This window comes from Zea mays, chromosome 1, assembly GCF_902167145.1.
Source record: "Zea mays cultivar B73 chromosome 1, Zm-B73-REFERENCE-NAM-5.0, whole genome shotgun sequence".
In the NCBI taxonomy this organism is placed as follows: domain Eukaryota; kingdom Viridiplantae; phylum Streptophyta; class Magnoliopsida; order Poales; family Poaceae; genus Zea; species Zea mays.
Genome location: NC_050096.1, coordinates 59,706,391 through 59,729,610, shown reverse-complemented (window position 1 = coordinate 59,729,610; position 23,220 = coordinate 59,706,391). Strand labels below are relative to the sequence as shown.

General features: G+C 44.7%; 3 protein-coding genes across 16 annotated transcripts; all 3 read left to right on the top strand.

The window, feature by feature from the left end:
- The first annotated feature begins 620 nt into the window (after positions 1-620).
- On the top strand, positions 621-6,682 carry LOC100281653 (uncharacterized). Of its 2 annotated transcripts, none has more exons than XM_035966855.1 (7): positions 621-1,140; positions 1,276-1,560; positions 1,646-1,963; positions 3,344-3,571; positions 4,097-4,197; positions 5,486-5,591; positions 5,969-6,682. In XM_035966855.1, the coding sequence occupies exons 1-7, from the start codon at positions 829-831 to the stop codon at positions 6,248-6,250; spliced, it is 1,632 nt and encodes a 543-aa protein (XP_035822748.1). In that variant the 5' UTR covers positions 621-828; the 3' UTR covers positions 6,251-6,682. The 2 variants fall into 2 exon arrangements, with proteins under 2 accessions (XP_035822748.1, NP_001148044.1); NM_001154572.2 differs by having other exon boundaries at positions 642-1,140; positions 5,486-5,603; positions 5,969-6,527.
- A 969-nt stretch (positions 6,683-7,651) lies between these two features.
- LOC103634826 (nuclear pore complex protein NUP93A) lies at positions 7,652-18,201 on the top strand. 2 transcript variants are annotated; one of them, XR_556951.3, is made up of 16 exons: positions 7,652-7,934; positions 8,051-8,142; positions 8,276-8,342; positions 9,991-10,050; positions 10,126-10,215; positions 10,547-10,816; positions 11,031-11,126; positions 11,285-11,416; positions 13,897-13,950; positions 14,045-14,128; positions 14,463-14,549; positions 14,635-15,537; positions 16,555-16,736; positions 16,828-17,119; positions 17,554-17,741; positions 17,828-18,201. XR_556951.3 is itself a non-coding variant. In NM_001360139.1 (15 exons), exons 1-15 carry the CDS (start codon positions 7,803-7,805, stop codon positions 17,629-17,631), a joined length of 2,619 nt encoding a protein of 872 aa, NP_001347068.1. In that variant the 5' UTR covers positions 7,719-7,802; the 3' UTR covers positions 17,632-17,781. The 2 variants fall into 2 exon arrangements, 1 of the variants encoding a protein (NP_001347068.1); NM_001360139.1 differs by lacking the exon at positions 17,828-18,201 and having other exon boundaries at positions 7,719-7,934; positions 17,554-17,781.
- A 1,231-nt stretch (positions 18,202-19,432) lies between these two features.
- On the top strand, positions 19,433-22,497 carry LOC100272854 (putative RING zinc finger domain superfamily protein). 12 transcript variants are annotated; one of them, XM_020547597.3, is made up of 12 exons: positions 19,436-19,638; positions 19,731-19,818; positions 19,985-20,023; positions 20,113-20,145; positions 20,568-20,645; positions 20,759-20,802; positions 21,022-21,062; positions 21,177-21,259; positions 21,346-21,437; positions 21,564-21,633; positions 21,729-21,758; positions 21,852-22,495. In XM_020547597.3, exons 1-12 carry the CDS (start codon positions 19,589-19,591, stop codon positions 21,996-21,998), a joined length of 795 nt encoding a protein of 264 aa, XP_020403186.1. In that variant the 5' UTR covers positions 19,436-19,588; the 3' UTR covers positions 21,999-22,495. The 12 variants fall into 12 exon arrangements, with proteins under 12 accessions (XP_020403185.1, XP_008667064.3, XP_035820587.1 ...); XM_035964695.1 differs by having other exon boundaries at positions 21,342-21,437; positions 22,032-22,495; XM_020547588.2 differs by having other exon boundaries at positions 21,342-21,437.
- Positions 22,498-23,220: the final 723 nt, after the last annotated feature.

The following is a 23,220-nucleotide window of genomic DNA, read 5'->3' as shown; positions in this document are numbered from 1 at the left end:
CGAGGAGGCGCCTCATCCCTATGTCGGCGCCGTACTGTTCACCTCGTTAGGGCTTGCTTTGGGGCCATGTGGATTAGAGGAGATTAGTATAGATTGAGAGGGATTTTGATTTTTTAAGATTAAAATCTAGCATTCCTCTTCAATTTATATGGATTAGGGTCTATCTAGCTGGAAAGTATATGTTATTATGGAGATACGGGAAAAGTAAACCCATCTGTTCCACGCAAAAAGTCTACTCTTAGAGCATCTCCAAGAGACTAGTTAAATGGCTCAGCAAGCCAAATTTTAGCTATTCAACAACAAAATAACTCTCCAACAGACTAGCTATCTGACTCGTCAAGCTATCCGACTCTCTAAATTGGCTCCCTCACTAGTCAAATTTGGCTAGCCACCTGACTAGTCAAACTAGATAGATAATCTGTTGGGATAAAGATGCTACATATAGAGTATAATCTTTATGAAAATGTAAATAGAGAGTTAAATAGAGAGTCAAAAATGAAGATTCTTTTGGAGATGCTCTTACATGGCACGGCCGCATGAGCACATCCACGTCATGTCCAGGCGAGCGAGGCATGATCCGGATTCCGGACGGACACCGAGAAAAACGAGATCCATCTGCTTTCAGCAGCTGAGCTGAGAGAGTCAAACCTTTCTCCGGAGTCCGGAGCACGGGCACACAAGGCAGAGCCGCAGAGGCACGTCCAGCTCTCCTCCTCGGTCCCGGTCCCCTCCCCGGTCCACACTCCATCGCGCCCGCTGCACTCCACTCCCTCTCCCCACTCCCCAACCCCAGCTCCAGAGCCACCGCCGGTGACCAGCAACACCCTCATGGGCTGCGTCCACGGCCGCCCCTCCACGCCCAGCCCCGACCACCCGCCGCAGCCGCCCGAGCCGCCAGCCCCCGCGGCGGCGCAGGAGGCCACCGGGAAGGCCGAGCAGCCGGCGGCGCCAGCCGAGAAGCCGGCCCCACGGGAGAGGCGCTCCCTCTCGCCGCGCAGCGGCCCCGGCCCCAGCTTCGCCAACAGGGCGCGCGGGGAGCAGGTCGCCGCCGGCTGGCCCGCCTGGCTCTCCGCCGTCGCCGGCGAGGCCATCGACGGATGGACCCCGCGTCGTGCCGACTCCTTCGAGAAGATTGACAAGGTACGTTCGCGCGCCCTCCCATTCGCATTCGCATTCCCCCGGCCCGCCCGCGTTTCGTGGCGCGGCCATTTGGAGTCACCTGACAAAAACCTTCGTTTGCATCTCTGTGGGCTGCGCGCCTGCGCCGCCGGGCAGATCGGCCAGGGCACATACAGCAACGTGTACAAGGCGCGCGACACGGTGAGCGGCAAGATCGTGGCGCTCAAGAAGGTGCGCTTCGACAACCTCGAGCCCGAGAGCGTCCGCTTCATGGCCCGCGAGATCCTCATCCTCCGACGCCTCGACCACCCCAACGTCGTCAAGCTCGACGGCCTCGTCACCTCCCGCATGTCCTGCAGCCTCTACCTCGTCTTCGAGTACATGGAGCACGACCTCGCGGGCCTCGCCGCCAGCCCGGAAATCAAGTTCACCGAGCCACAGGTCCCCGACCACCGTTACCGCACTGCATCCGCAGGGTGCCATCAGGTTCACGCACTCACAGCGCAAGCGCATGAATGGAACGCAGGTCAAGTGCTATATGAATCAGTTGTTGTCGGGTCTGGAGCACTGCCACGACCGGGGGGTGCTGCATCGCGACATCAAGGGCTCGAATCTGCTCCTGGACAACAATGGCATGCTCAAGATTGCAGATTTTGGTCTCGCGTCATTCTTCGACCCGGACCGTAAACAGCCGATGACGAGCCGGGTGGTGACCCTATGGTACCGGCCACCCGAGCTACTTCTCGGCGCAACGGACTATGGGGTAGGTGTGGACCTGTGGAGCGCAGGGTGTATCCTGGCCGAGTTGCTCGCTGGGAGGCCAATTATGCCGGGGCAAACAGAGGTTAGCATAACGTCCTTAACTGTCCAATATCTCGATTAGATATTCTTTACATTTGGCTGAATTCCAGTGAAACATAGCTTGCCTCGTACTCAGTTCAGGATTGAGCGTAGTTCTGTTTGGTTGGAATTAAATTCTATTCTAATAATTATAATTTAGACAAACTAATTGAGTTAATATATTTATTTATGTAATATATTTGTATGTTATCCTAAAGGGGTGTTTGGTTTCTAGGGACTAATGTTTAGTCCCTACATTTTATTCCATTTTAGTTCCAAAATTGTCAAATATAGAAACTACAACTTTATTTTAGTTTCTATATTTAGCAATTTATAAACTAAAAAGGAATAAAATGAAGGGACTAAACATTAGTCCCTAGAAACCAAACACCCCTTAAATCATATCAGATAGATAGTTATACACTGTATTTATGTTATAGAGAAATAAGTAAAAGAATGTGCTATAAATTATACATTAGAAAGTAACATGTAAATCTATAGAATTAATTTCCATCTCTCGCACCCATGAATTTAAGATAGGCTTATATATACACTTTGGAAAGTTGTGGAATGTCACATTCTAAAAAAATAGCCTATTGCATTAGTTAAATTCCAATTCCTCAAAATGAAGGGAAACAAACGGTCCTTTATAGATTTCGAAAAAAATTCCATTTTGAGTTGCTGGTTCTGTTATGGTCAGTGATGGGGATGGGGCTGCACTGAGTTTGTCTATCTTCATCAGCATACTCATCTCCATCTCTCACTTTAAACTCCACTCTGTAAAATAAATAGTGCAATATACAATGCAAAACAGTCTTTTACATGGCCATATGTACAATTTGCTGGCCTGCTTCCCGTTTCCTCACCCCATGTCCAATACCAGACAGAAGGGGGGTGAAAACTGAGAACACCGTTGTTCATCATAGTTCTGTGACTTGTGAGGAGGACTGAGAAGAAACCAGAGGAGAAAGATTTCTCCTTTTTATTATTTTGTGTGTTTCTTTATTAAACATTTCTGTAGTCTCTGCTGTATAACAAGTCACTCCAACTGCATCATGCCAGCATAGAAAATGTCTGTCCAGCCAGCAACATCTCTTGTGAAAAGTTTATCTTCCTTGAAATTCTGATTAAGTCGCCACATGTTTCAGCACTCATTTCCATGCTTTCTGACCGATTTTTTTTTTTTTTTGAAAATTTCCATTTTTGCATCATTTTGCATTCAGCCTTCTGCATCTGAGTCAATTATGACCCGTTGCACTGTTTGTGCAATTTAATGTTGCTGTACTGTTTGTGCACTTAATGTTGTCCATACCATCCAACTGATGACTAGCAACTGCTTTTATCTTTCATATTTCATTGGTCTAGTCATGTCTGCCCCTTTTAGGTGGAGCAGATGCATAAAATTTTTAAGTTATGTGGCTCCCCGACAGAAGAATATTGGAAAAAGTCCAAGCTACCTGGTGCTACAATATTTAAGACTCAGCTGCCATACAAAAGGCGAATAAGAGAGACATTTGAGGATTTTCCACAATCAGCGCTGCAGTTGATCGAGATACTACTTGCAATTAATCCAGCAGATCGGTTAACAGCGACTTCTGCATTAAGAAGCGATGTAAGTTGGTTACCATTTCTCCCTATTTTATCCCCAATTGATGGCACAAAAAAATTTAAATTCTTTATTTGTGTTAAAGTCATCACTAACTTACATGAACACAATACTTAATATCTAACAATTTAATGATGATATTTCTTTTGATGGCACATAATGATATATCCACTGTTCAAAATTTAAGCTCAATACCTGAACTTACATGCATCCTAGCCACTGTAAACATGCTGACTTTGTATTGCATATCCAAAGAACAACTCAATTTGGTTTTATGCAATATGAGGAAATTTAGACCATGGTTCTCAATTTCCCATGATTCCATTGGGACTAAAGAATCATACAGTTAATTCCAGAAAAAAACATAATACTGCATGAATCTAGGCTAGCAGAGAATTTAGGGGTTTCTAGCGCCTAATATGATAGCATTATAGCACCCAGATTCCCATCTTTGTCACACATTTGGTTTTTGTAGCATATTTTTTTTGGTATTGTGTATTCATGCCTTCTGTTTACTTTCTATGGATGCAGTTCTTTACAACTGAACCTTTTGCATGTGAACCATCGAGTCTTCCAAAATATCCTCCAAGCAAAGAAATAGATGTGAAAAGAAGAGACGAAGAAGCCAGACGGTTTGTCACCTTGCCACTTATTTCATTACTTAGGATGATCCAGTGTCATAAACTTATCTACTTTGAGTTTGCAGTAACAAACTTGTTGATCTATAAATGCATGCTATGAGCGTAGCCACTGTTGCCTATAATTGTGTTTAGTGGGGTAACACTGCTATCCTTACACACACAAAAGAAAAAAAAACACAAATGAGCGAGGTCAATTAGATTTTATGAACATTTCCTATTCTATCTTCTGTTTTTTTGTGGCCTGAAACCACAATCGTTCCATCTAGATTTGCCTCAGTAACATGGAAAATATGCAAATTTTACAGTATTGATATTTTAAATTGTTGGTATAAGATATTTCTGTCAAATAATTCCTTAGTATGATAATGTAGGGTTCCATGCTTAGTGAGTGAGTGCTTACTGGCAGCAAGAAAAAGACGTGAGTGCACATCATTAGAAGGTTTTGTGAACACTAGCTTTGGCTAGTATCTGGAAAGAACAAACATGTTATTAACCTATTAGATATTGGGTCTTTGGATGTACATCTGGAAGAGTTCCAGGTACTCACTACTCACCACGAGTCATTAACATTGATACAGAAGTTGGACAACAGCACTGTCATGATTTAGTAAATGTAAAATGGCATTTTGTCCTCCTTTGAGCTCCTGTTAAACACGAGTGCTAAATAGTGAGCTACTTAAATTGACCCAGAACTTTTGTGGTATTTTAATGTTAATACCTATGCCCTTTGTAAGTTGAAAAAAGGGGGAAAATGAGAGAATGACGAAAGAGCCTCATGACGTGCTGGTTTTACGCTTCCATTATACTATACAAAAGCAAAAAACATTTCTTCTCTCAAAAAACCATTTTAGTTAGCCACTGGTCAAACTTCGTGTGCTAAAATCTCCAGGATTTCTGTAATTTGTTGAGTATGCTTTGTAGACCTCATAGTTGAGTCAAAGGACAAGTACTGTCTCATTTTTCTGATTGATTTTTTTCACTGATTGCATGTCCTCATATCTGCAACTAGTCAGATATCCTAGTGGTCTCATGCCAGTTCAATTGATTGCTTCTTATGCACTATCAGTAGTGGGCCCAGCGTTTGATCATAGCTTGGGCAAAACACATTGAGCCAATTAAATCATGTACTTTAGCACCTGATGCAAATCATGCCATACAAACATAACTACATAAGGATCCAGTGGCATCACAGCCGAGCAGGTGCCCAGGGTCGTCGGCTCCTGTGTCCGCCACTGCACACTATCATGATGCTACCTGACTTGTCTACCATGTTCAACAGTTTAAGGGCTACTGGTGGTAGAGCTAACGGTGATGGAGCCAAGAAGACGAGAGCACGTGATCGACCTAAGGCAGTTCCAGCTCCAGAGGCAAATGCTGAACTTCAAGTAAATATCGATGTACGTTGAATGAAATTTTTACTTCCGGTGCACAATTTGTTACTGTAAGCTGTTTTGTAGAGGCTAATAAGATAAGCTTAGGATAGAGCTGTTCAACATTCTTTGTTTTTTAGAGGCTAATAGATAAGCTTAGGATAGAGCTGTTCAATGTTCTGACGTGGTGCAACCACTTGCTTTGTCTCAGATCTTTCAGTCTTTCACATAAACTCTACATTTTGTAAATTACATCCTACATCCAAGTAGACTTCAGGATAGGTCCTCTGTTTCTTATCGGCCATGGTCCAAAAGGAAGCCCATACTATCATAAAACAAACTTTGCAGTATCACTGACTTGTGCTTATCCTTTTTTTTTTGTCTTACCACAGAAACGAAGGTTCGTCACTCATGCAGCTAAGAGCAAGAGCGAAAAGTTCCCTCCCCCACATCAAGATGGTGCGGTTGGTGTCCCTTTGGACACTTCAAATCATATGGACCCACTATATGAGCCTCCAGACCCGTCTTCCTTCAGCACTGTGTTCACGCACGAGAAAGGCGCTGTGCCTACTTGGTCCGGACCATTGGTTGATCCTGCTGCAGTGGTGAACCAAAAGCGGAAGCACAAGTTTGGGCGCTCATCGAAACAACCGGCCACTGCCCGTGCTCGGTAAGATCCTAAGGATCAATATTTACAGGTAAAAAAAAGGAGACTTCAACATGGGGGAAATGCTCCATGCAGCTGTTTTGCAAACGAAAAATGCAATGATAATGTATTTTGTTGGTTACCTGTTGTCATGTGAGTGATTTTTTTTCTAGACATCATGTATAGGCTGGGGAGGGAGTTGAAGTAGTTAGTTCTGTATATTAGGTTTTCTTTCCTGCTCTTTAAGCAGCTGCGTTTGATGTTAGATTTATTTGAATGGAAGCTTAGATCTCTAGCGTTTCACTACACCCCTTTCCATTGTAACAGTCTGTTGCCTGCATAATCAGTTATCAATTCAACGCAAATTTTCAATCGGATGTTTTGGTGAAAAGTTGGTGGATTCATGAACCATGACATGTATCACATTGTAAGCTGGAGTAATATTCCTAAAATTTCTGAATTTGTATTGTTGATAGAGAGATTGAATCTGTGTGGAGCTTTGGTGACTCAAACCTCCTCATGACTACAGAAGGTCTGTTTTCGATCAATTGAATTGTACACGGAAGAATATAGAGGGGTAATACTATCTCCAACAGCTTTCCTATCTTATTCTCTATTTCAAACTTTACTTTACGAACAGTGTTAAACAGTGTCATCTATACCGCGTCCTCTATTTTATATGGTCTATCAAAGGCAGCCAAATATTCTGAAATTAGAGGGGAAAAAGAGAACATATCTTGTGATCAAAGGGGTAATAATGCTTACGTGCATATTTTAAATATGAAATGATCATCTTGAATCTAATAACACTGCTACTTTTATGAAAATCCCATCACGCCATAAGAGAGAGGTGGACGGGACTCTTTATAAAATTGCTAATGTTGTTAGATGCAAGATAAACGTCGCAAAATTAAAATACCCTGTTTTAGACAGTAGTACTGTTTGAGACGATTATAGAAACTAGATCCTAGAAAAATAGTGTTAGAAGGTATTTTAGATTGCATTCCGTAGGTCTCAAAATAAATGCTCATCTTGTATGTCAAGAGATCAAGACTCACAATAAATGCTCATGTTGTATTTCAACAAGTCAATTAATCTTGATTTTAACTAAGTATATAAAAATATTTATATTTACAATATTAAATAAATATTATTACATTAATCACGTCGTATGTTTTGTATAGTAAATTTTGTTTAGAGATACAAATGTTTATGGTTTTTATAAATTTAAGGCTGATCGTCTCCACAAAGTTTGAGATAAACAGTGGACAGAGGAAGCACTGTTCAAGAGTCAGGAACAAAGGTAACGACAATTTGCTCCAAATCCTCGAATCTAAACCCGGGCTAAAATGGGCCTTCGCTAGGCACGTTGTACGGCTATTAGACTCAAGCCCAAAAGTTCAACTCCACAGCCCAGGATGGCTACAGGCGATGCGCGTGATTCAAGCCCCAGCCCAGCAACCATTTCAGCAGAACGCTCCACCGCTTCTCCGAAAAGGCAAAAACCCCACAGCTCGAGCGCCGCGCCGGAAGCCTGCGCCCCCGAAACCACGAGCGTAAACCCTCCTAGTCCGGCGGTGATGGCCGGCGTCGGTGGCAGCGGCGGTGGAGGTGGGGACGACGCGGAGATGGGCGGTTGGACGGGGCTTCTCCACTCCTCCACGAAGCTCCTCGAGCAGGCGGCGCCAACCCCGCACTTCCCTCCCCTTCAGGTGCGCGCCCGACGCCGTTCTCGTTTCCTTCCGCGCGGCTTCTCTCCCTTCCTCGCCGCCAACGCCGGCTACACTTATTCCTGCTGCCTCTAACGGGTTCGTTTCTGCTGCTCCAGAGGAATCTGGACCAGCTCGAGGCGCTCTCCACCAAGCTCAAGGCCAAGACCATCCGCTCTGAGGCTCCGTCACAGTCGCTCTCCGCCACCAGGTAGATAAATATCCGGAACCCACTTGATTAGCCTGGGATCCTTTCTGTGCATTGCCTTCTCTATTTTGCCTGAATTACAAGTGCCGCTTCTATAAGTCTGTGAGGACTTAGGGTTTGGGCTGCACTTCTGCAGATTGTTAGCACGCGAGGGGATCAATGCTGAGCAGCTCGCCAGGGACCTCAAGTCATTCGAACTCAAGGTAACGGATGAGCCGGAAATAGTGCATTTGGCACCACATTTCGTTTAGTGATATGACTAGTTTCAGTAGTGTTAAAAATATTTTTTGAGGTAAAGAGGTGTTAAAAGGTCGAGCAATTGATTTGGTTTAATAGAGTATTACTATTTAGGTTTATTTGAAAAAATAATAGGATATGGATTTTACAGAAGCATTGCCATGATTTACATGACTATCTAGTTGTACTGGAAGCTGCTTCCTAGTTCCTAGGATCCCCCTTAAACACTAGTACTCTTTATACATGGTGCTATAACATAAGAAAACACAAGAAATGGACCGAAAAGACAGTTTGCGACTTGCGAGTATTATAAGGACGTAAATTTGGCTGGCATGCACACCCAAGGTCTTAAGAGAATAATATTCGGGGGTTTGTTGACACAAGTTTTCTAAAGGAGTTGAATAATCAAGCAGCTTAGTAGGTTTGCGGTTTATAAGATATGCAGTGGCAACAAAAGCTTCATTCTAGAACTTTAGAGGCATAGATGCATACACAAGCAAAGATAGGCCAACCTTAACTATATGACAATGTTTTATCTCAGTAGGACCTTAACTACATGACACTAGATGTGTTATGCCCATTTTGGTGAAAAACGAGTTCAGATGTTGATACTCGCCTCCCTAATTAGTTTGGATTGGACAACAATTATTTTGGTGTTGAAGTGATGCTCAACCATATTCTGAAACACAACAAATTTTTTGAAGACTTCAGACTTGAATTTGAGCATGCAGACCTAGGTAAACTTGCTAAAATCATCTATAAAATTGACATAATTTTTTCGATCAGCTGAATCAGGAGCAGGTCACTATACATCAGAGAACACAAGTTCATGAGGTTTAAATGAAACACTGTTGATATAGAATATGAGAGCTGATGACTCTTTGCCTGTCGATAGGTATTATAGACCAACTCTTTAACTCACTAGAACAAGAAATTTTATTTTGACTGACTAATTTTTGAACAATCTAAAAGGATAAATGACCAAAGCAACTATGCACCGGCGAGGGGACATCTTGATGGCGCCAAGATCCCCTCATTGGAGGCTTGGTAAGGGATAGAGACCATCTTCATATCTAACGCAAAGTAGAACCTTCCTCGTGCTCAGATCCTTAATCAGAAAATGATAAGAAAAATATTCAAGTGTGACATAGTTGTCTTTAAAAAATGATGGACATAAATTAGATTCTTTGTAGCATGAGGAACATGCAAAACATTATTGAGATGCAAGGTTTTCACAGGGGTGTTAAAAAAACATGACCAATGTTGTTAATGTTCATACCTGCCCCGCTGGATGTGATGATCTGATCTATGCCCTTGTACTTGTTCTAGACCGTCAGCTTGTTTAGATCAGACATGATGTGATCAGTCGTAGCCGTGTCGAGGTACCAGTTGATGCCGACACCATAGCCATGAGTGGACGCAGCAGTAGTCTTGGTGTTGGAGGAGTAGCTTTCATTGAAGCGGTACCAGCGATTTAGGGCAACATGCCCTACTTTGCCACAGACTTGACAGATCTTGTCAGCGCGCCGGGCTTGTGGTTATCCATTAGAGAAGGGAATGACACACAACTAATGTATGTGAATCTTATCTGGCCAAAATTTTGATGTTTTGCAGACTACCTTTGAGGATGTTTTTCCATCTGAAGCAACTACTGTTGAGGAGTACTTGCAGCAGGTGAACACTTAACTATTGCTCTGATTAGATACTTGCCGGGCTTTCATGGAGTATAAACAAAGTGTATGTTTTCAGCTTCATGAAATGGCCATTGTTTCATCCATCCAAGAAGCTCAGAAGGACAATTTGAAGAGTTTTAACAACTATATGATGCAAGTTCTTGAGGTTGGTTTGCTTCTTCCATATATTCCGTTAACTAATATTTGAGCAGGCAAATAGTTGCAGAATCAACTTGGTGTATGTTTGATTAGCTATTCAAGTTTCTTTATCATCTGAATTTATATTTGTGTTTGGACAGCTTTTACATTTTTTACAACAGCCTTGGTTAATCTGGTATAATGTAAATAAACTTTTGCTTTTGCCATTCAGGGAGTTAATACTTTTTACACTTCTTTTTGTTGGCACAATGAACATTAACACTTTAGCCTGTGTCTTGGTGCATTTTTTCAGTGATTTCACTCTGCAGTTTGATAACTGTATTTTATCTCTCCCGTAGGATGACTGGCAGAAAGAGAAGAGAGACTTCTTGCAGAGTCTAAGCCGGCTTTCTACATTACCCAAGAGAAACACTAATCTCTCGACCAGTGGGTTGGGTCGCCCTGCTTCAATGCCACCATCAACTTCCAGTCTTCATGCTCCATCAGGCCTGCCTTCTGCTGAAGTCATGCCTATACCGAACAAGACTATTATTGAAAAAAAATCTTCAGTTTATGCTGGGGTTGTGAGGGACCTCAATGATTCTAGAGGGCGCAGTCTACCTTTTAATGTACGTTCTTTACATCTATGTTAAGGTTAAACATATTATCAGTCATCAATTAGAAATTTGAACCATTTAAAGTTCACGATCAAAGAATTCAATTTTGATTAATAGCTTAAGTTCATATTGTGTATGCTCTTTGATATATTATCATCATACCATGATAAATTTCTCTTGTTGCACCATCTTCTGCTTGAGCTCATTAATGTCGTATTTTGTGTAGCCTGCTACGGCTTTTAGGGCTGCTTATGAATCCTTGTCTATTGATGCCATTGGCACAAAGTCAGTGAGTATGCAGAAAGTGTGGCATCTAATTCAGGTAATAATATTGACTTAATTGCTGTAAATTCATTTATACTATTATAGGAAGATGAACAGCATTGTGCACTGGCAGTCTCCACAAATTGGCATTTTTGGCGTTCCTTATTCTATCATTTCTTAATAATTGGTGTTTCTGTTGTTTATTGTCTAATTCAGGCATTGGTTGGGGAAGGGTTGACTCATCGAAATGTTTCAAGAAAAATGTCACTAGTGGTAGGTGCAAGGCACCATCTTGAGTGGGGTCATGAAAAGTACATACTTGAGACCATCAACAGCCATCCAGCTCTTGTGAGTATATAGTTTTACTCATTTTTGTACTGAACTATTGGCGCTTGCTTAGCACATGTGTTATGGTTGCTAGATCGGTGAGGGATTGGAGCTGTTGGTGGAGGCGGCGTGGTACTGTTCACACGTGAACAATAGATGCGTAGAGAGGATTGGAGAGGGGGGTCGATGGGCAGGAACGCTGGCCGGGGGGCCTCTGCCCATGTCCGAGCAAGATGAGGGTTTCTTCCTTCTAATGCTTGCCTATTTTATTTCTCATCCATTAATTACGTAAATAGGCCGGCTGGCCGGCTGGCCGCCCCTATCTAGCTAGAAATCCTTATCTCCTTAAAACTCTCCTAAAAACTCTCAACAAACTACTAACTGATAACCTTCTTAGATAATCTCAACTAATCTCGTAGATAATCTCAACTAATCTTCTTATCCTTTGACCTGCGCTCCTTGCTGCTGCTCCTTGCCGCAGCCCCTTTGGGCCCTGACAGGTACTGACAACATGAGTCTGTTCCCTTATGGAAGTCAAGTACCTTACAAATCTAGTCATGTAAGGTTTATAATTATGACTTTGGTGCATTTATACATGCTACTGTGACAATTATTGTATTTGCCCTTACTGATATTTTTTGTAGAAGGGCAGACTTGGTGTAGTGGTGAGAGCTATCTCACTGAGTCACTAGGTCGCGGGTTCAAAGCAGCCTCTATGTAGTTACGGGGGAAAGATTGCCTCAGTTTATCCCTTTCTAGATCCCACTCATGTGGGATCTTCCGGCACTGGGTCTGCCCTTACCAGTTTTTGTTTTTCTTCAAATTTGGCATACACTTGCATTGGGTGCATGTTTATGAAAACTTTCTACTAGATGTTTAAAATGCTTTGGAGGTTATGAAACTTTCCACATATGTGCAATTACATCAGTATATTCGAACTAGTATCATGACTACACTCACTGAACTTTGTTAAGTAAATCGTTTAACATCAGATCCATCAACTCACCTAAACCTTACCATGGTGGCTTAAGAGTATTTATGCAGAGACCTCTTGGCTCTATATTCTCATATGCTATTAGTTTTTTTCCTTCTCTCTATTTATTACTATTGGAGAGTGAGACCACCAAATCCTAATTAGGGTTGGGCTGCTATATTAATAGACAGAGAATAGTATGTGGGCTGGGCCTAAGCCCATTATAACAGTAACTCACACATGCCTCCCCCCCCCCCCCGAACTGCAAGTGGTTAGGGTGTGGAGGGCGCGGACATCACCGATGGCGACTCACCCGCCGACGAAGTGGAGGTCGATCTCCACGTGCTTTGTGTGCTGGTGCTGCACGGGGTTGGCGGAGTGGTAGACTACTGTGATGTTGTCGCAGTAAACGAGGGTGGTTCGCGCGAGAGGTTGTTGAGCTCCTGGAGCAGTTGACGAAGCCAGGACGCCTCGGCCATGCCGTTGGCCACAACACGATACTTGGCCTTAGCGTTGTAGTGGGATACGACGGGCTGCCGCTTCGAGGACCAGGAGATGAGGTTGGCGCCCAGGAACATAGCGTAGCCAAAGGTGTATTGGCGCATGTCAGGGCAGTTGACCCAATCAGCGACTCAGCGTCGGTGTAGACGACCAACTCAGAAGTCGGCGAGGGTCGAAGAAAGCCGTAGTCAAGGGTGCCACGAAGGTAGCGAAGAATCTGCTTTGCAGCGGTGAGGTGGGGCTCTGCGGGGTGTGCATGTAAAGGCACACATGCTGGACCGTGTAGGCGATGTCGGCCCGGGTGAAGGTGAGGTACTATAGAGCCCCGACGAGGCTCTGGTGTAGGCCGTTGCATTGCAAGCCGGGGTGCCGTCATCGTTGGATACCTTCGGTTGAGTGTCAACATGCGTGAGCATGGCTTGCAGTTGGACATGCCAGCTCGCTCCAGAATGTTGACTACGTGCTGGTGATGGAAGAGGCCTGGGGCGGTGCTCCACGGTGACCCTGAGGAAGTGGTGGAGAGACCTAGGTCCTTCATCGCGAACTCGCGCTGCTGGGCAGTGCGCTGGAGGCCTGGAGCAGGATGGGGATGCAGGTCTTGTGGAGGGCAAATTTCATTATCACCAATGCAATTTACTCTATATTCTTGGTCTTGGCATGTCCAATACACTTGGTAGCATACACTTAAGTTAGTGAAACATTGCTATTTATGGTAGTTCTTTTACTGCAGCATTTAACGACATTCTGGGTCATGAAGTATCATTTGGTTGGCAGCATATGATCAGAAGTCACTCATAATTACTGTGTTAACGCCTTACAGTCATGGCAAATTATTCCTTCAAGTTCTATTTGTTCATCTTTCTACATATAAACCAAATCTCTGCTGCAATTAGATCTTATAGTGATTTGCATTTTATCTTATGGTGCTGTATTGTTTTCATATTTCGATTTTGTTGGTGCAAATGCTTCTCCCATTGCATTGTACAATAATCAATCATGGTTTCCATTTTTTTATTTGTTATTTTAGGCTGCCCTTGGTGGATCTGTTGGCAATCTTCAGAAGATCCGAGCATTTCTTCGGGTTGGTTTTGAATTGATGCTATTTTGTTCCATTCTTGTTGCTTTTGCACTATTATTTATGCTCCAATGCATGCTTTGTCCACATGACCTGACAGGTAAGGCTGCGGGATCAAGGTGTGCTAGACTTTGACGCAACCGATCTACGCAGACAGCCTCCAGTGGATACAACCTGGCAGCAGGTTATTTTTTTGTTCACTTCTATCGCTGAAAATAACTCTATTTAACATCAGTGTTTCCATCTGTTAATCCCATGTTGAAATTGTAGCTAGCTATCTGTTAGTTCAGCTGCAACTGCAGCTTTATGTGAAATGACAGCTGTAGTCATTGGGTTATTTCTAGACTTATTGAAAATTGTGAGTTCTTTCTAATAATGACCTATGATTAGGTTTATTACCTTTCCTGAATTAACCTTCGAATAGCAAAACTATGTTTTTACTGTTCAATTTGGTAGAACTTAGTAATTTGAATTGTTGCCCACTTATCTTTGAAGCTTCACTTATTGCACACCTGCAGATTTACTTCTGCTTGAGAACCGGATACTATGATGAAGCAAGACAAGTTGCCCAATCATCTCGTACTGCATATAACTTCGCTCCCCTGGTAAACTTTCCATGGTCATGAATTCATGATGGACCCTTCTTATTCAGAACAAGAGACTCAGCGATAAATATATTTTTTTTCACAGCTTGCAGATTGGATTTCTACTAATGGTGCTGTATCACCAGAGACTGCTCTGGCAGCTTCTGAGGAATGTGATAAAATGCTCAGAATGGGTGATCGGCCAGGGCGTCCTGGCTACGACAGGAAGAAGTTACTGCTTTATGCCATAATTTGTGGTTGTCGGCGGCAAATTGAAAGAATGCTAAAAGACCTACCAACACTTTTTAACACTATAGAGGATTTCTTGTGGTTTAAGCTGTCAGCTCTGCGGGAATACACCAATGCATCTTCTTCTAATCTTATGAATGAAGGCTTGGTGCCTTATACGCTGGATGACCTGCAAAGTTACTTGAATAAATTTGAGCCATCATATTATACAAAGAATGGAAAAGATCCCCTAGTCTATCCCTACATTCTGTTCTTAAGCATCCAATTACTCCCAGCAATTCTTTATTTGTCTAAAGAAGTTGGAGAGGATGGATACCATGTTGATGCTGTGCATATTTCAATTGCTTTAGCTGACCATAGTGTTCTCCCTGACGGTATTGGGTCAGGCCAGAAAATTGGCGTCATGGATGCCTGTGCAGAGGCTGCAAGCATAATACGACAGTATGGCTCTATATACTTGCGTAATGGTAACATTGATCTAGCCTTGGAGTATTATGCACAAGCTGCTGCTGCCATGGGTGGAGGTGAGGCATCGTGGATTGGTGAAGGGCATGCTGATAAGCAGCGACAACGAAGTTTGATGTTGAAGCAACTACTGATGGAGATATTGCTAAGGGATGGTGGTATTCAACTTTTGCTTGGTCCAAGTGGAATGGGAGAAGAAGGAGAGCTGAAAAAGTATATGATGGATTGGAGAAGTAGGCAGCAATTCTTACTTGAAGCTGCCCATCGGTGTCAAGAGGCTGGGCTCTATGACAAAGTAAGTAAATTTATTTTGTTGAACCTAAGTGTTTGTATTTTTTGGTTCTGCTTCTGGATCATTTTTATTTTTGCATCTTGACTTTGGAAATAAGATTCATAGAAGGTAGCAGGCAGAAGCACTGGCTCATCTTTATTGTTCTGTAGATCAATGCCATGCATTAATGATAGGATTAGTGTTTTTGATTTCTTGCATGCTTATTGTTATTGATTGAAAGCGTTAAACTTAGGCTCTACCTGGCTCAGTAGTAGCCTTTTGAAAGTACCTTTTTTGTGCTATTGTATTGGAGCCATGACAGTAAGACATTCTAAACTGCTTCACGAGACATGAACCCCAAACTGGCTCTCAGCTTCTAGCTTCTAACAGCACTATCTGATTCATTCTAGCTACTAATTATTGCATCTTAAACTTCATCAGTCGAACCATTGCCCTGCCACAAAACTACTTGTGTATAAACCTTATTAATTTTGCTTGCGAAAGGGCCTCTAGCCTAGCGGTTAAGGACTTACGAGTAGCACCTCCAAGTCCTGGGTTCGATTCCTATCAGGATCGAATTTTCAGGCTTGGTTAAAAAAATCCCCTCGTTGTGCCCCATCCGCTCTCGGGTTACGATGTCATGTGCGCCACCCTTCAGTTGGGCCGTTGCAGAGTGGACAGTTGACGCCGTCCCGTTAGTGATGGGGGGCCAGGGTTCGGAGATTTTCTCGGCCGAGACCATTGTTTCGGTCTTTCCCTCCCCGGCCGAGTTTTTTATTAATTTTGCTTCAATACTGCTGTGCAAGAGACATGACAATCACATATGTACCATTAAGCTGCTAGTCTGCTACAATGATATTGAGCTTAATTATGCTTAGTGGATCGAACATGACATGTCTATTCTGCACTTCAGAGTTCATTACTATCGATATTCTTATATTATCTGATTTGTGATGAAATTGTTTTTTGGAAAGAGGTATAGTTGTATACAACTTGGCACCATGCATTATTTCAATTTTGGTTTGTGTTCATGTGAAACAGGCTGTGGAAATTCACAAAAGAGTAGGAGCCTTTGCCATGGCTCTTCAGACAATAAACAAGTGCTTGTCTGATGCAGTCTGTGCCATGGCACGGAGTATGTTAGATGGCGAGAGTCGTGCTGCTGCCCTAATTCATTCTGGCAATGAAATTTTGGAGACAGCTAGATACTCTTCTGAAGCCAGGTTATTTCCCTCCTATTCTGGCACTGGTAGAATGCTGGTTATTTTGCTGATTGAATCTGTTTTAATTTGTCTTGTGAAAACTTGCTTGCAGCATTCAAGAGAAGGACCTCATTTCTGAGCAACAAACTGTGCTGAGACAGCTTGAAGCTATTCTCCATATTTATAGGCTAGCTCGAGCTGGGCAAACTGTAGATGCTTTGAGGGAAACCATCAGGCTACCCTTCCTTCATTTGGACCCCAAGGCTCCAAATGTGACTGTTGACATTTTCAGGAACTTGTCACCCCATGTTCAAGCTTGCGTGCCAGATCTCCTGAAGGTTGCTCTAAATTGCATTGACAATGTTAGAGATACTGATGGGACCTTGCGCGCTGTCAAATCAAAGGTATTATCTGTTTCATATCCATATCATTGGATTATCGCTACAAACACTCTCCACATTAATTGGAAAGTGTGGCCTTAAACTATGTAGGAAATAAGGGAATAATGGTTGTCCATCCTGACTTAGCAGCTTACTGCTTGCTGCTTTGGTACTTTCCATCACTACACTTAATTTGACAATAATTTCCGAGGGCATATAAAGATGGATTACATTATTCTTCCTAATATAGTTTGGATTGGTTGAAAACGATGCCGTGGGAAAAAGAAGGAATATATCAGTATATTTGTTTTTTTTTTCTGTAGAAGTCAGCATTCGCAAAACGTTCATGTCTGAACCTTATCTTTTGCTGGCGTACTCAGCTTTAAATAGCGCCTTTGCTAAACATAAATGCAGTGCTTCTGGCCTTTTCTGATGCATCTTTCATTCATAACTTGCAGATCGCAAACCTTGTAGCAAGCAACATGAGCCGGAATTGGCCACAGGATTTGTATCAGAAGGTGGCACAGTGCATATGAAGTGGCTTGTGTTTTGAGTTGATCAGGAATCTGGACTAATCTGTATCAGAACTCTGAAGCTTTCAAACAATATGGTTGTCATCCCATCCTGTGTTTAATGTGTGTCAAATGTAAGATGTTTATTTTTTAAAAAAGAAATTTCCACTGATATTTTTCTGTCTTTGTCGTGGGAAAAACGGCTCACCCGTTGTTACAGAATCCTTAGGCCTTATTCGGTTGCCGATCAATCAAGGGGGGTTGAAGGGGCTTGAGGCGGAATCTCTAGCAAGTCAAAATCTTTCCTAATCCCCTCTAACCTCATAGAATGGGGAATAACCGAATGAAGCCTTAAGATCTTAAGGGGCATATTGGTCCAGTGCACATGCGTCGACAAGGACCTTTGCCAGCTGTTGGCAACTTGGCATCTCCGCCTGATTGCAGGAGTGCACGGAGCCAGATAAACATTTGTAGCCTGTATGTAAGTTACTGTTGGAAATGTCTTTGAAGACTTGTATTGTACGAGAGCATCACTGTTTGTTACGGAACATCAGCATTACTTGAGGAATCGCGAACTCCGTATGTTTATTCGAATGGTAAAGTCTCGTGGTACAGTTTAATGGAGCTGCAAAGGTAACGAAAGACGACGCCGCAATAAAGAGGATCTCAAGTTACATGGCGTATCGGTGTGGATCTTGGCCTCGTGGGGGGAGAGGATAGAACGACAAGGTGGGTGGGTCATCAAGAAAGCCCAAGTTTTCAGCGGTAAGCTCCTAGTTGTCTGTGGCCTAAAAGTGAGCGCAGATGTTAGGTCACACGCCCTGCGTCCCTTTTCTCCAAATTTTTTTTCTAAAGTTGTTTTAAATTTATAAAACAAATTCGTATAGAAAAATAATATCAAAGCTTATGACATCAAATTAACACCATTAGTACATTATAAACTACATTCTCATCATGATGTGCTTAGTCTGTATCAAATATAATCTGATTTCTTTTGACTTAAAAATAGCTTAGAAATTAATTTATCCTCTTGGTGAGGGGAAGTGGACAAGTGACGTCAAGGGTACCACCGGTAGCAGCGTGCATCAAGTTAATGAATGCATGCAACACACGCAGGCGGCAGGCGGGGCCCCGAAGCAACATCAACTTGCATGGAGATGTAGCACACCTTATCCTGATCATTACTTTATCTACACTCCACCGATGCTGAGAGTCCTCACCTGATCTGATCACTTCCCAGCCAAGCCCGGGGATACACGGAAAGGTCAGGCGAGTGGGCTTTGGGCACCAGCACACAAGGCAAAAACAAGTCGCGTCGGTTGGTCTGGGATCGGAACCACCTGTAGTGTTTACTTTATAGAATATATACGTATAGGTTTGTGTGATGCGATGGAGTGCCGAACCGACCGGATGATAGATATAGCACGGAGATCGACGGAGGCTTCCAGCAGGCAGCAGGTGAAGCCGCAGCCGCAGCCGCTTGCGAGGTCGCCGTTCTAACGCTGACTGCGGATGGCTCCTGCTCACCTGATATGGTTCTTTCTAGATTGTGAATATCTCTGCGACTGCCATGGTCGGTTACCTAGCTCTGAGCCTCGCCTCCCCATGGCATTCAAGAAGCCTCGTTGCCAGGGCGGCCAACAACAACCCCAGATACAGATACCATACCATTACGTACTAGTAGGGTCACTCACTGCGCCCAGAAGAGAAGTGCAGGGGCCCGGGCCAGGGCGACCGACCCAATCCACGACGCCCATTTCCGATTCTTGCCGTTTTCGGGCAGGCAGCCAGTCCCTTTAAAGCACCACTAGGCAGGCACTAGGCCGGTAGTATATAAAATAATGTCCTACTCCTACCCCGCCACCACGCCGCGGCAGCACAAGCCCCTCTCCGCCCCCAGCCAGCCCTCCTCAGATCTCAATCCCGGCGCTCCCTCCCTCCCTCCTCGCCTCGGGACAGCGAGCGCCGCCGTCCGCCGTCCATGGAGCACGACGCCGAGGCGCGCCGCGGGTTCGCCAGGATGGGCTTCGGGTCCGTGCTGCTGCTACTCTCTCTCTCTCTCTCTCTCTCTCTCTCTCTCTCCCCTTCTCAGGTCTTTCTGAACCCCCGTTCCTTGTGCGCAGGTGCAAGCACTACCGGAGGCGGTGCCGGATCCGCGCGCCCTGCTGCGGCGACGTCTTCCACTGCCGCCATTGCCACAACGAGTCCACGGTGCCGTGCTCCTCCTTTTTTTTCCCCACCCCTCCTCCTCTTCTTCTTGACGCCTGGCGCCTAACGCTGACCTTTGGTGCTCTGTTTCTTCCGTCCTTTTCCTTTCCTCCTTTTTCCTGATCATTGGTTGGATCTTGTTCCTGATCATTGGTTGGCCCCGGCGCAGAAAGACGGGCACGAGCTGGATCGGCACGACGTCCAATCGGTATGCACTTGTTTACCATTATTTCCGCCTCTTCTTGGACCGACACTGACCTCTCTCTCTCTCTCCTTTTCCATCCCATCCACGCCCAGGTTATCTGCCTCGTCTGTGACACCGAGCAGCCGGTGAGTAATCACTGCATCACATGAGCATGGCCCTGCCCCTGTATGAACGAAGTGGGATGTCTTTATTGTTAGACCAACTCCAGCAGACTCCCTCTCCGTATCCCTAAAACGCGCGGCCGACACATTCTCTCTCCTCTCCGTATCCGTCTCCGTTTCCAGCAACACTCCCCATCCCACTCCGCATGCAGTCTATGACACCTGGGGCCCGCCAGCAGCCGCGCGCGCCCGCAGAGAGCTGCGGAGAGGAGAGAGACAGTGTGGAAATGGGGAGTGCAGGTACAGGCCGTGCGTTTTACGGAGCCGGATGCGGAGCCTGCTGGACTGATGAATAGTGTGCCAGACTCCGCAAAATAGGGATACGGAGCCGCATGCGGAGCGCTGCTGGAGTTGGTCTTATTGTTACCTCCATCCATCTGTTACAGATCGCGCAGGTGTGCTGCAACTGCGGCGTCTGCATGGGGGAGTACTTCTGCGCAGCCTGCAACTTCTTGGACGATGACGTGAGACGCGGACCGTAGACTGTTTTCATTTACCTGAATCTGCTGCTGGCTCTGCTCGTAAACAAAACAAATGAGATGACGCTCATCTGCTGTCTGTCTGTTCGTGTGTGCAGGTTGACAAGGAGCAGTTCCATTGCGACGATTGCGGCATCTGCAGGTGCGTGCGTGCGTGTGTCTGTCCCTCTTTTTTTGTTTCTTGTTTTCTTTTCTTCCTTCCATTGCGGTCACTGAGTTACAGGATCTGAGTCGCCGCGCACAAATCGCGATTTTAGTAGGAACCCCCCCCTCTGATTAACTAACTAAGCTACTACTACCTATTGATGATGATCCAACAAAGCTGACAGAAACTGTGGTGCATTTGCATTTGTTCGAACAGAGTAGGAGGAAAGGAGAACTTCTTCCACTGCCAAAAGTGTGGTAAAGAAATAAACAAATCCATCACCAGCCATATTCACCACACCCGAGGATGTTCTGGCTCCCCATCACCAGCCATACATCATCCTGTTGTTTTTTTTTTGTTTGCACACGCAGGATCCTGCTACTCGACGACCCTTCGCGACAGGCACTGCTGCATCGAGAACTCGATGAAGAACAACTGCCCCATCTGCTACGAGGTGAGGCCGCATACTGTCTGCACCTTGTGCACGCCCTCCGCAGCTCACCGTTGGTGACCTCTGCTGCTGCTGTTGGTGCAAGGCAGTACCTGTTCGATTCGCTGAGGGAGACGTCGGTGCTCCGCTGCGGCCACACCATGCACCTGCAGTGCTTCCACGAGATGTTGAAGCACGACAAGTAAGCGCCCATGCATGCACTTTCTTTTGCCTCCTCCGTTTCGTGTGGCGGCCTTCGTCTTGCCTCGGATATTCGGATGGATAACGACGCTGGCGCTGCTTTATCTCTGTGTGCGTGTGTGTGTAGGTTCTCGTGCCCCATATGCGCCACGCCCATCTTCGACATGGACAAGTTCTTCAAGGCCCTCGACGCAGAGGTAGGCATTGCGCGACTCTTTCGGCAATTAGGCCCTCGACGCAAGCAGGAAATGACTACTGAAAGTGGCTTGTTTGTTTGTTCCAAACTCTGCAGATGGAGGCAAGCTACTTGTACACGGGAAAGGTCAGTGCGCCTTACTGCCAGCCTGATGCTGTCCTGTATGACCCAATGCAACCAACCTTCCCAGTTCTGGTCTATTCTTCCCTTCTTCTGTAGAACAAAGTAGCCCTCTCGTCTTCTCGTATAAATGGCACAGATCCAGAGAGAGGAGACTTGGAAGCGGCCGGCGCCGGCCCCGGCCCCCAGACGCCAAGACGCTCGGCAACAAGATCCGCCGTGTCAGTGGCTCAGTGCCCGTGCTGATCGATGCTCGTGTGTGTGTGTGTGCTGGTGCAGGGATGGGTCGTGTGCAACGACTGCAGGGACACGACGCAGGTCTTCTCCGGCATGGCGGGCCACAAGTGCTGCCACTGCCAGTCCCACAACACCTGCCGGGTGGCACCCCCCGTCCTCCCGTAGCCACCACCACCACCACATCATTGTTGTTGGAATTGGATGCAGCCAGCCAAGATACCCCCGGCCCCAGCAGCTACGCTATTATTACCAGTAGCGCCTGCGCTTTTACGCACCGCTCCGTTCCAGTCCATGATGAACTGCATAATTTCGTGCCATGCAGGTATGTACGTACACTGTTATTGGAGATCGGAAGATTTATCCGACTCGGGACGCATTATTTGTACCACAACAAAACACGTGTTACACTATTGTAATACCAGATCTGGATACGAAACTATTTTTTAGGATGCTTGAACGAGTGGTATTTCCTTGGAGTGTGTATAACATTTATTTATTAGCTCAAATCTCTCTCTCTCTCTTTGTGATGCTGACATTTTGCAAGGCACGTCGTCGGAGGGCAGAATGGACATTTCGCTTTCCAGTTAAGGCACGTTAGTAGAGGCAAAGTTTAGGAACGGTACTCCTAAATTTGGCTTACTATATCCTACTTTCATGTTATGTCACCAAGATTCTACCCCTACTTTTCTTTCTCGGTGCAGCGATTTTCACTAAATTCTCCTCCATTACGTACCCTACCATAACCATAAAATATAATTTCACATACCTACTCATTATCTATTATCATTTTTTGTCTCAACTAACTATTACTTGCATGCACAAAATACAAGGAGCGACAGCCATTTAGGGACGCCCTTGAATTGGCCCTTTTAGAGCAACTCTAATAGTTCTCTAGACAACTCTCTAAAACTTAAATTTAAGAAGTGAACAAAAAAATGCTTCTCCAATAGCTCTTTAGATAGACTTGTTAAATTTAGTAACTTGCTATCTAACCTCTTTTGCTCTCCATATTTAGAAACTTGAAAGACACTCCCTAAACAGAGTTGACATCGATTTCTTCACACTGTATTCTCATATTTCTGTTTCTTGCGTAGCGCGGTAGCTAGATCCAACGTGCTCTTTTTTTCCTTTTCCGTGCAATGAGACAGCCACATCTGACACGCATGGCACAAGCTAGTTCAATTATGAGTTCAATTCTAAGTAACCTTTGCACTTACATTTTGCAAACTAG

Bases quoted from the DNA above. Each gene is read 5' to 3' on its own strand.
- LOC103634826 (NM_001360139.1), top strand. From the start codon at position 7,803: ATGGCCGGCGTCGGTGGCAGCGGCGGTGGAGGTGGGGACGACGCGGAG. The intron at 10,216-10,546 runs GTTGGTTTGCTT...TCTCTCCCGTAG, and splicing joins ATATGATGCAAGTTCTTGAG to GATGACTGGCAGAAAGAGAA. The intron at 10,817-11,030 runs GTACGTTCTTTA...TATTTTGTGTAG, and splicing joins GGCGCAGTCTACCTTTTAAT to CCTGCTACGGCTTTTAGGGC.
- LOC100272854 (NM_001401435.1), top strand. From the start codon at position 19,589: ATGGAGCACGACGCCGAGGCGCGCCGCGGGTTCGCCAGGATGGGCTTC. The intron at 19,819-19,984 runs GTGCCGTGCTCC...GCCCCGGCGCAG, and splicing joins ATTGCCACAACGAGTCCACG to AAAGACGGGCACGAGCTGGA. The intron at 20,646-20,758 runs GTGAGACGCGGA...TCGTGTGTGCAG, and splicing joins GCAACTTCTTGGACGATGAC to GTTGACAAGGAGCAGTTCCA.
- LOC100281653 (NM_001154572.2), top strand. From the start codon at position 829: ATGGGCTGCGTCCACGGCCGCCCCTCCACGCCCAGCCCCGACCACCCG. The intron at 1,964-3,343 runs GTTAGCATAACG...TGCCCCTTTTAG, and splicing joins TTATGCCGGGGCAAACAGAG to GTGGAGCAGATGCATAAAAT. The intron at 5,604-5,968 runs GTACGTTGAATG...GTCTTACCACAG, and splicing joins AACTTCAAGTAAATATCGAT to AAACGAAGGTTCGTCACTCA.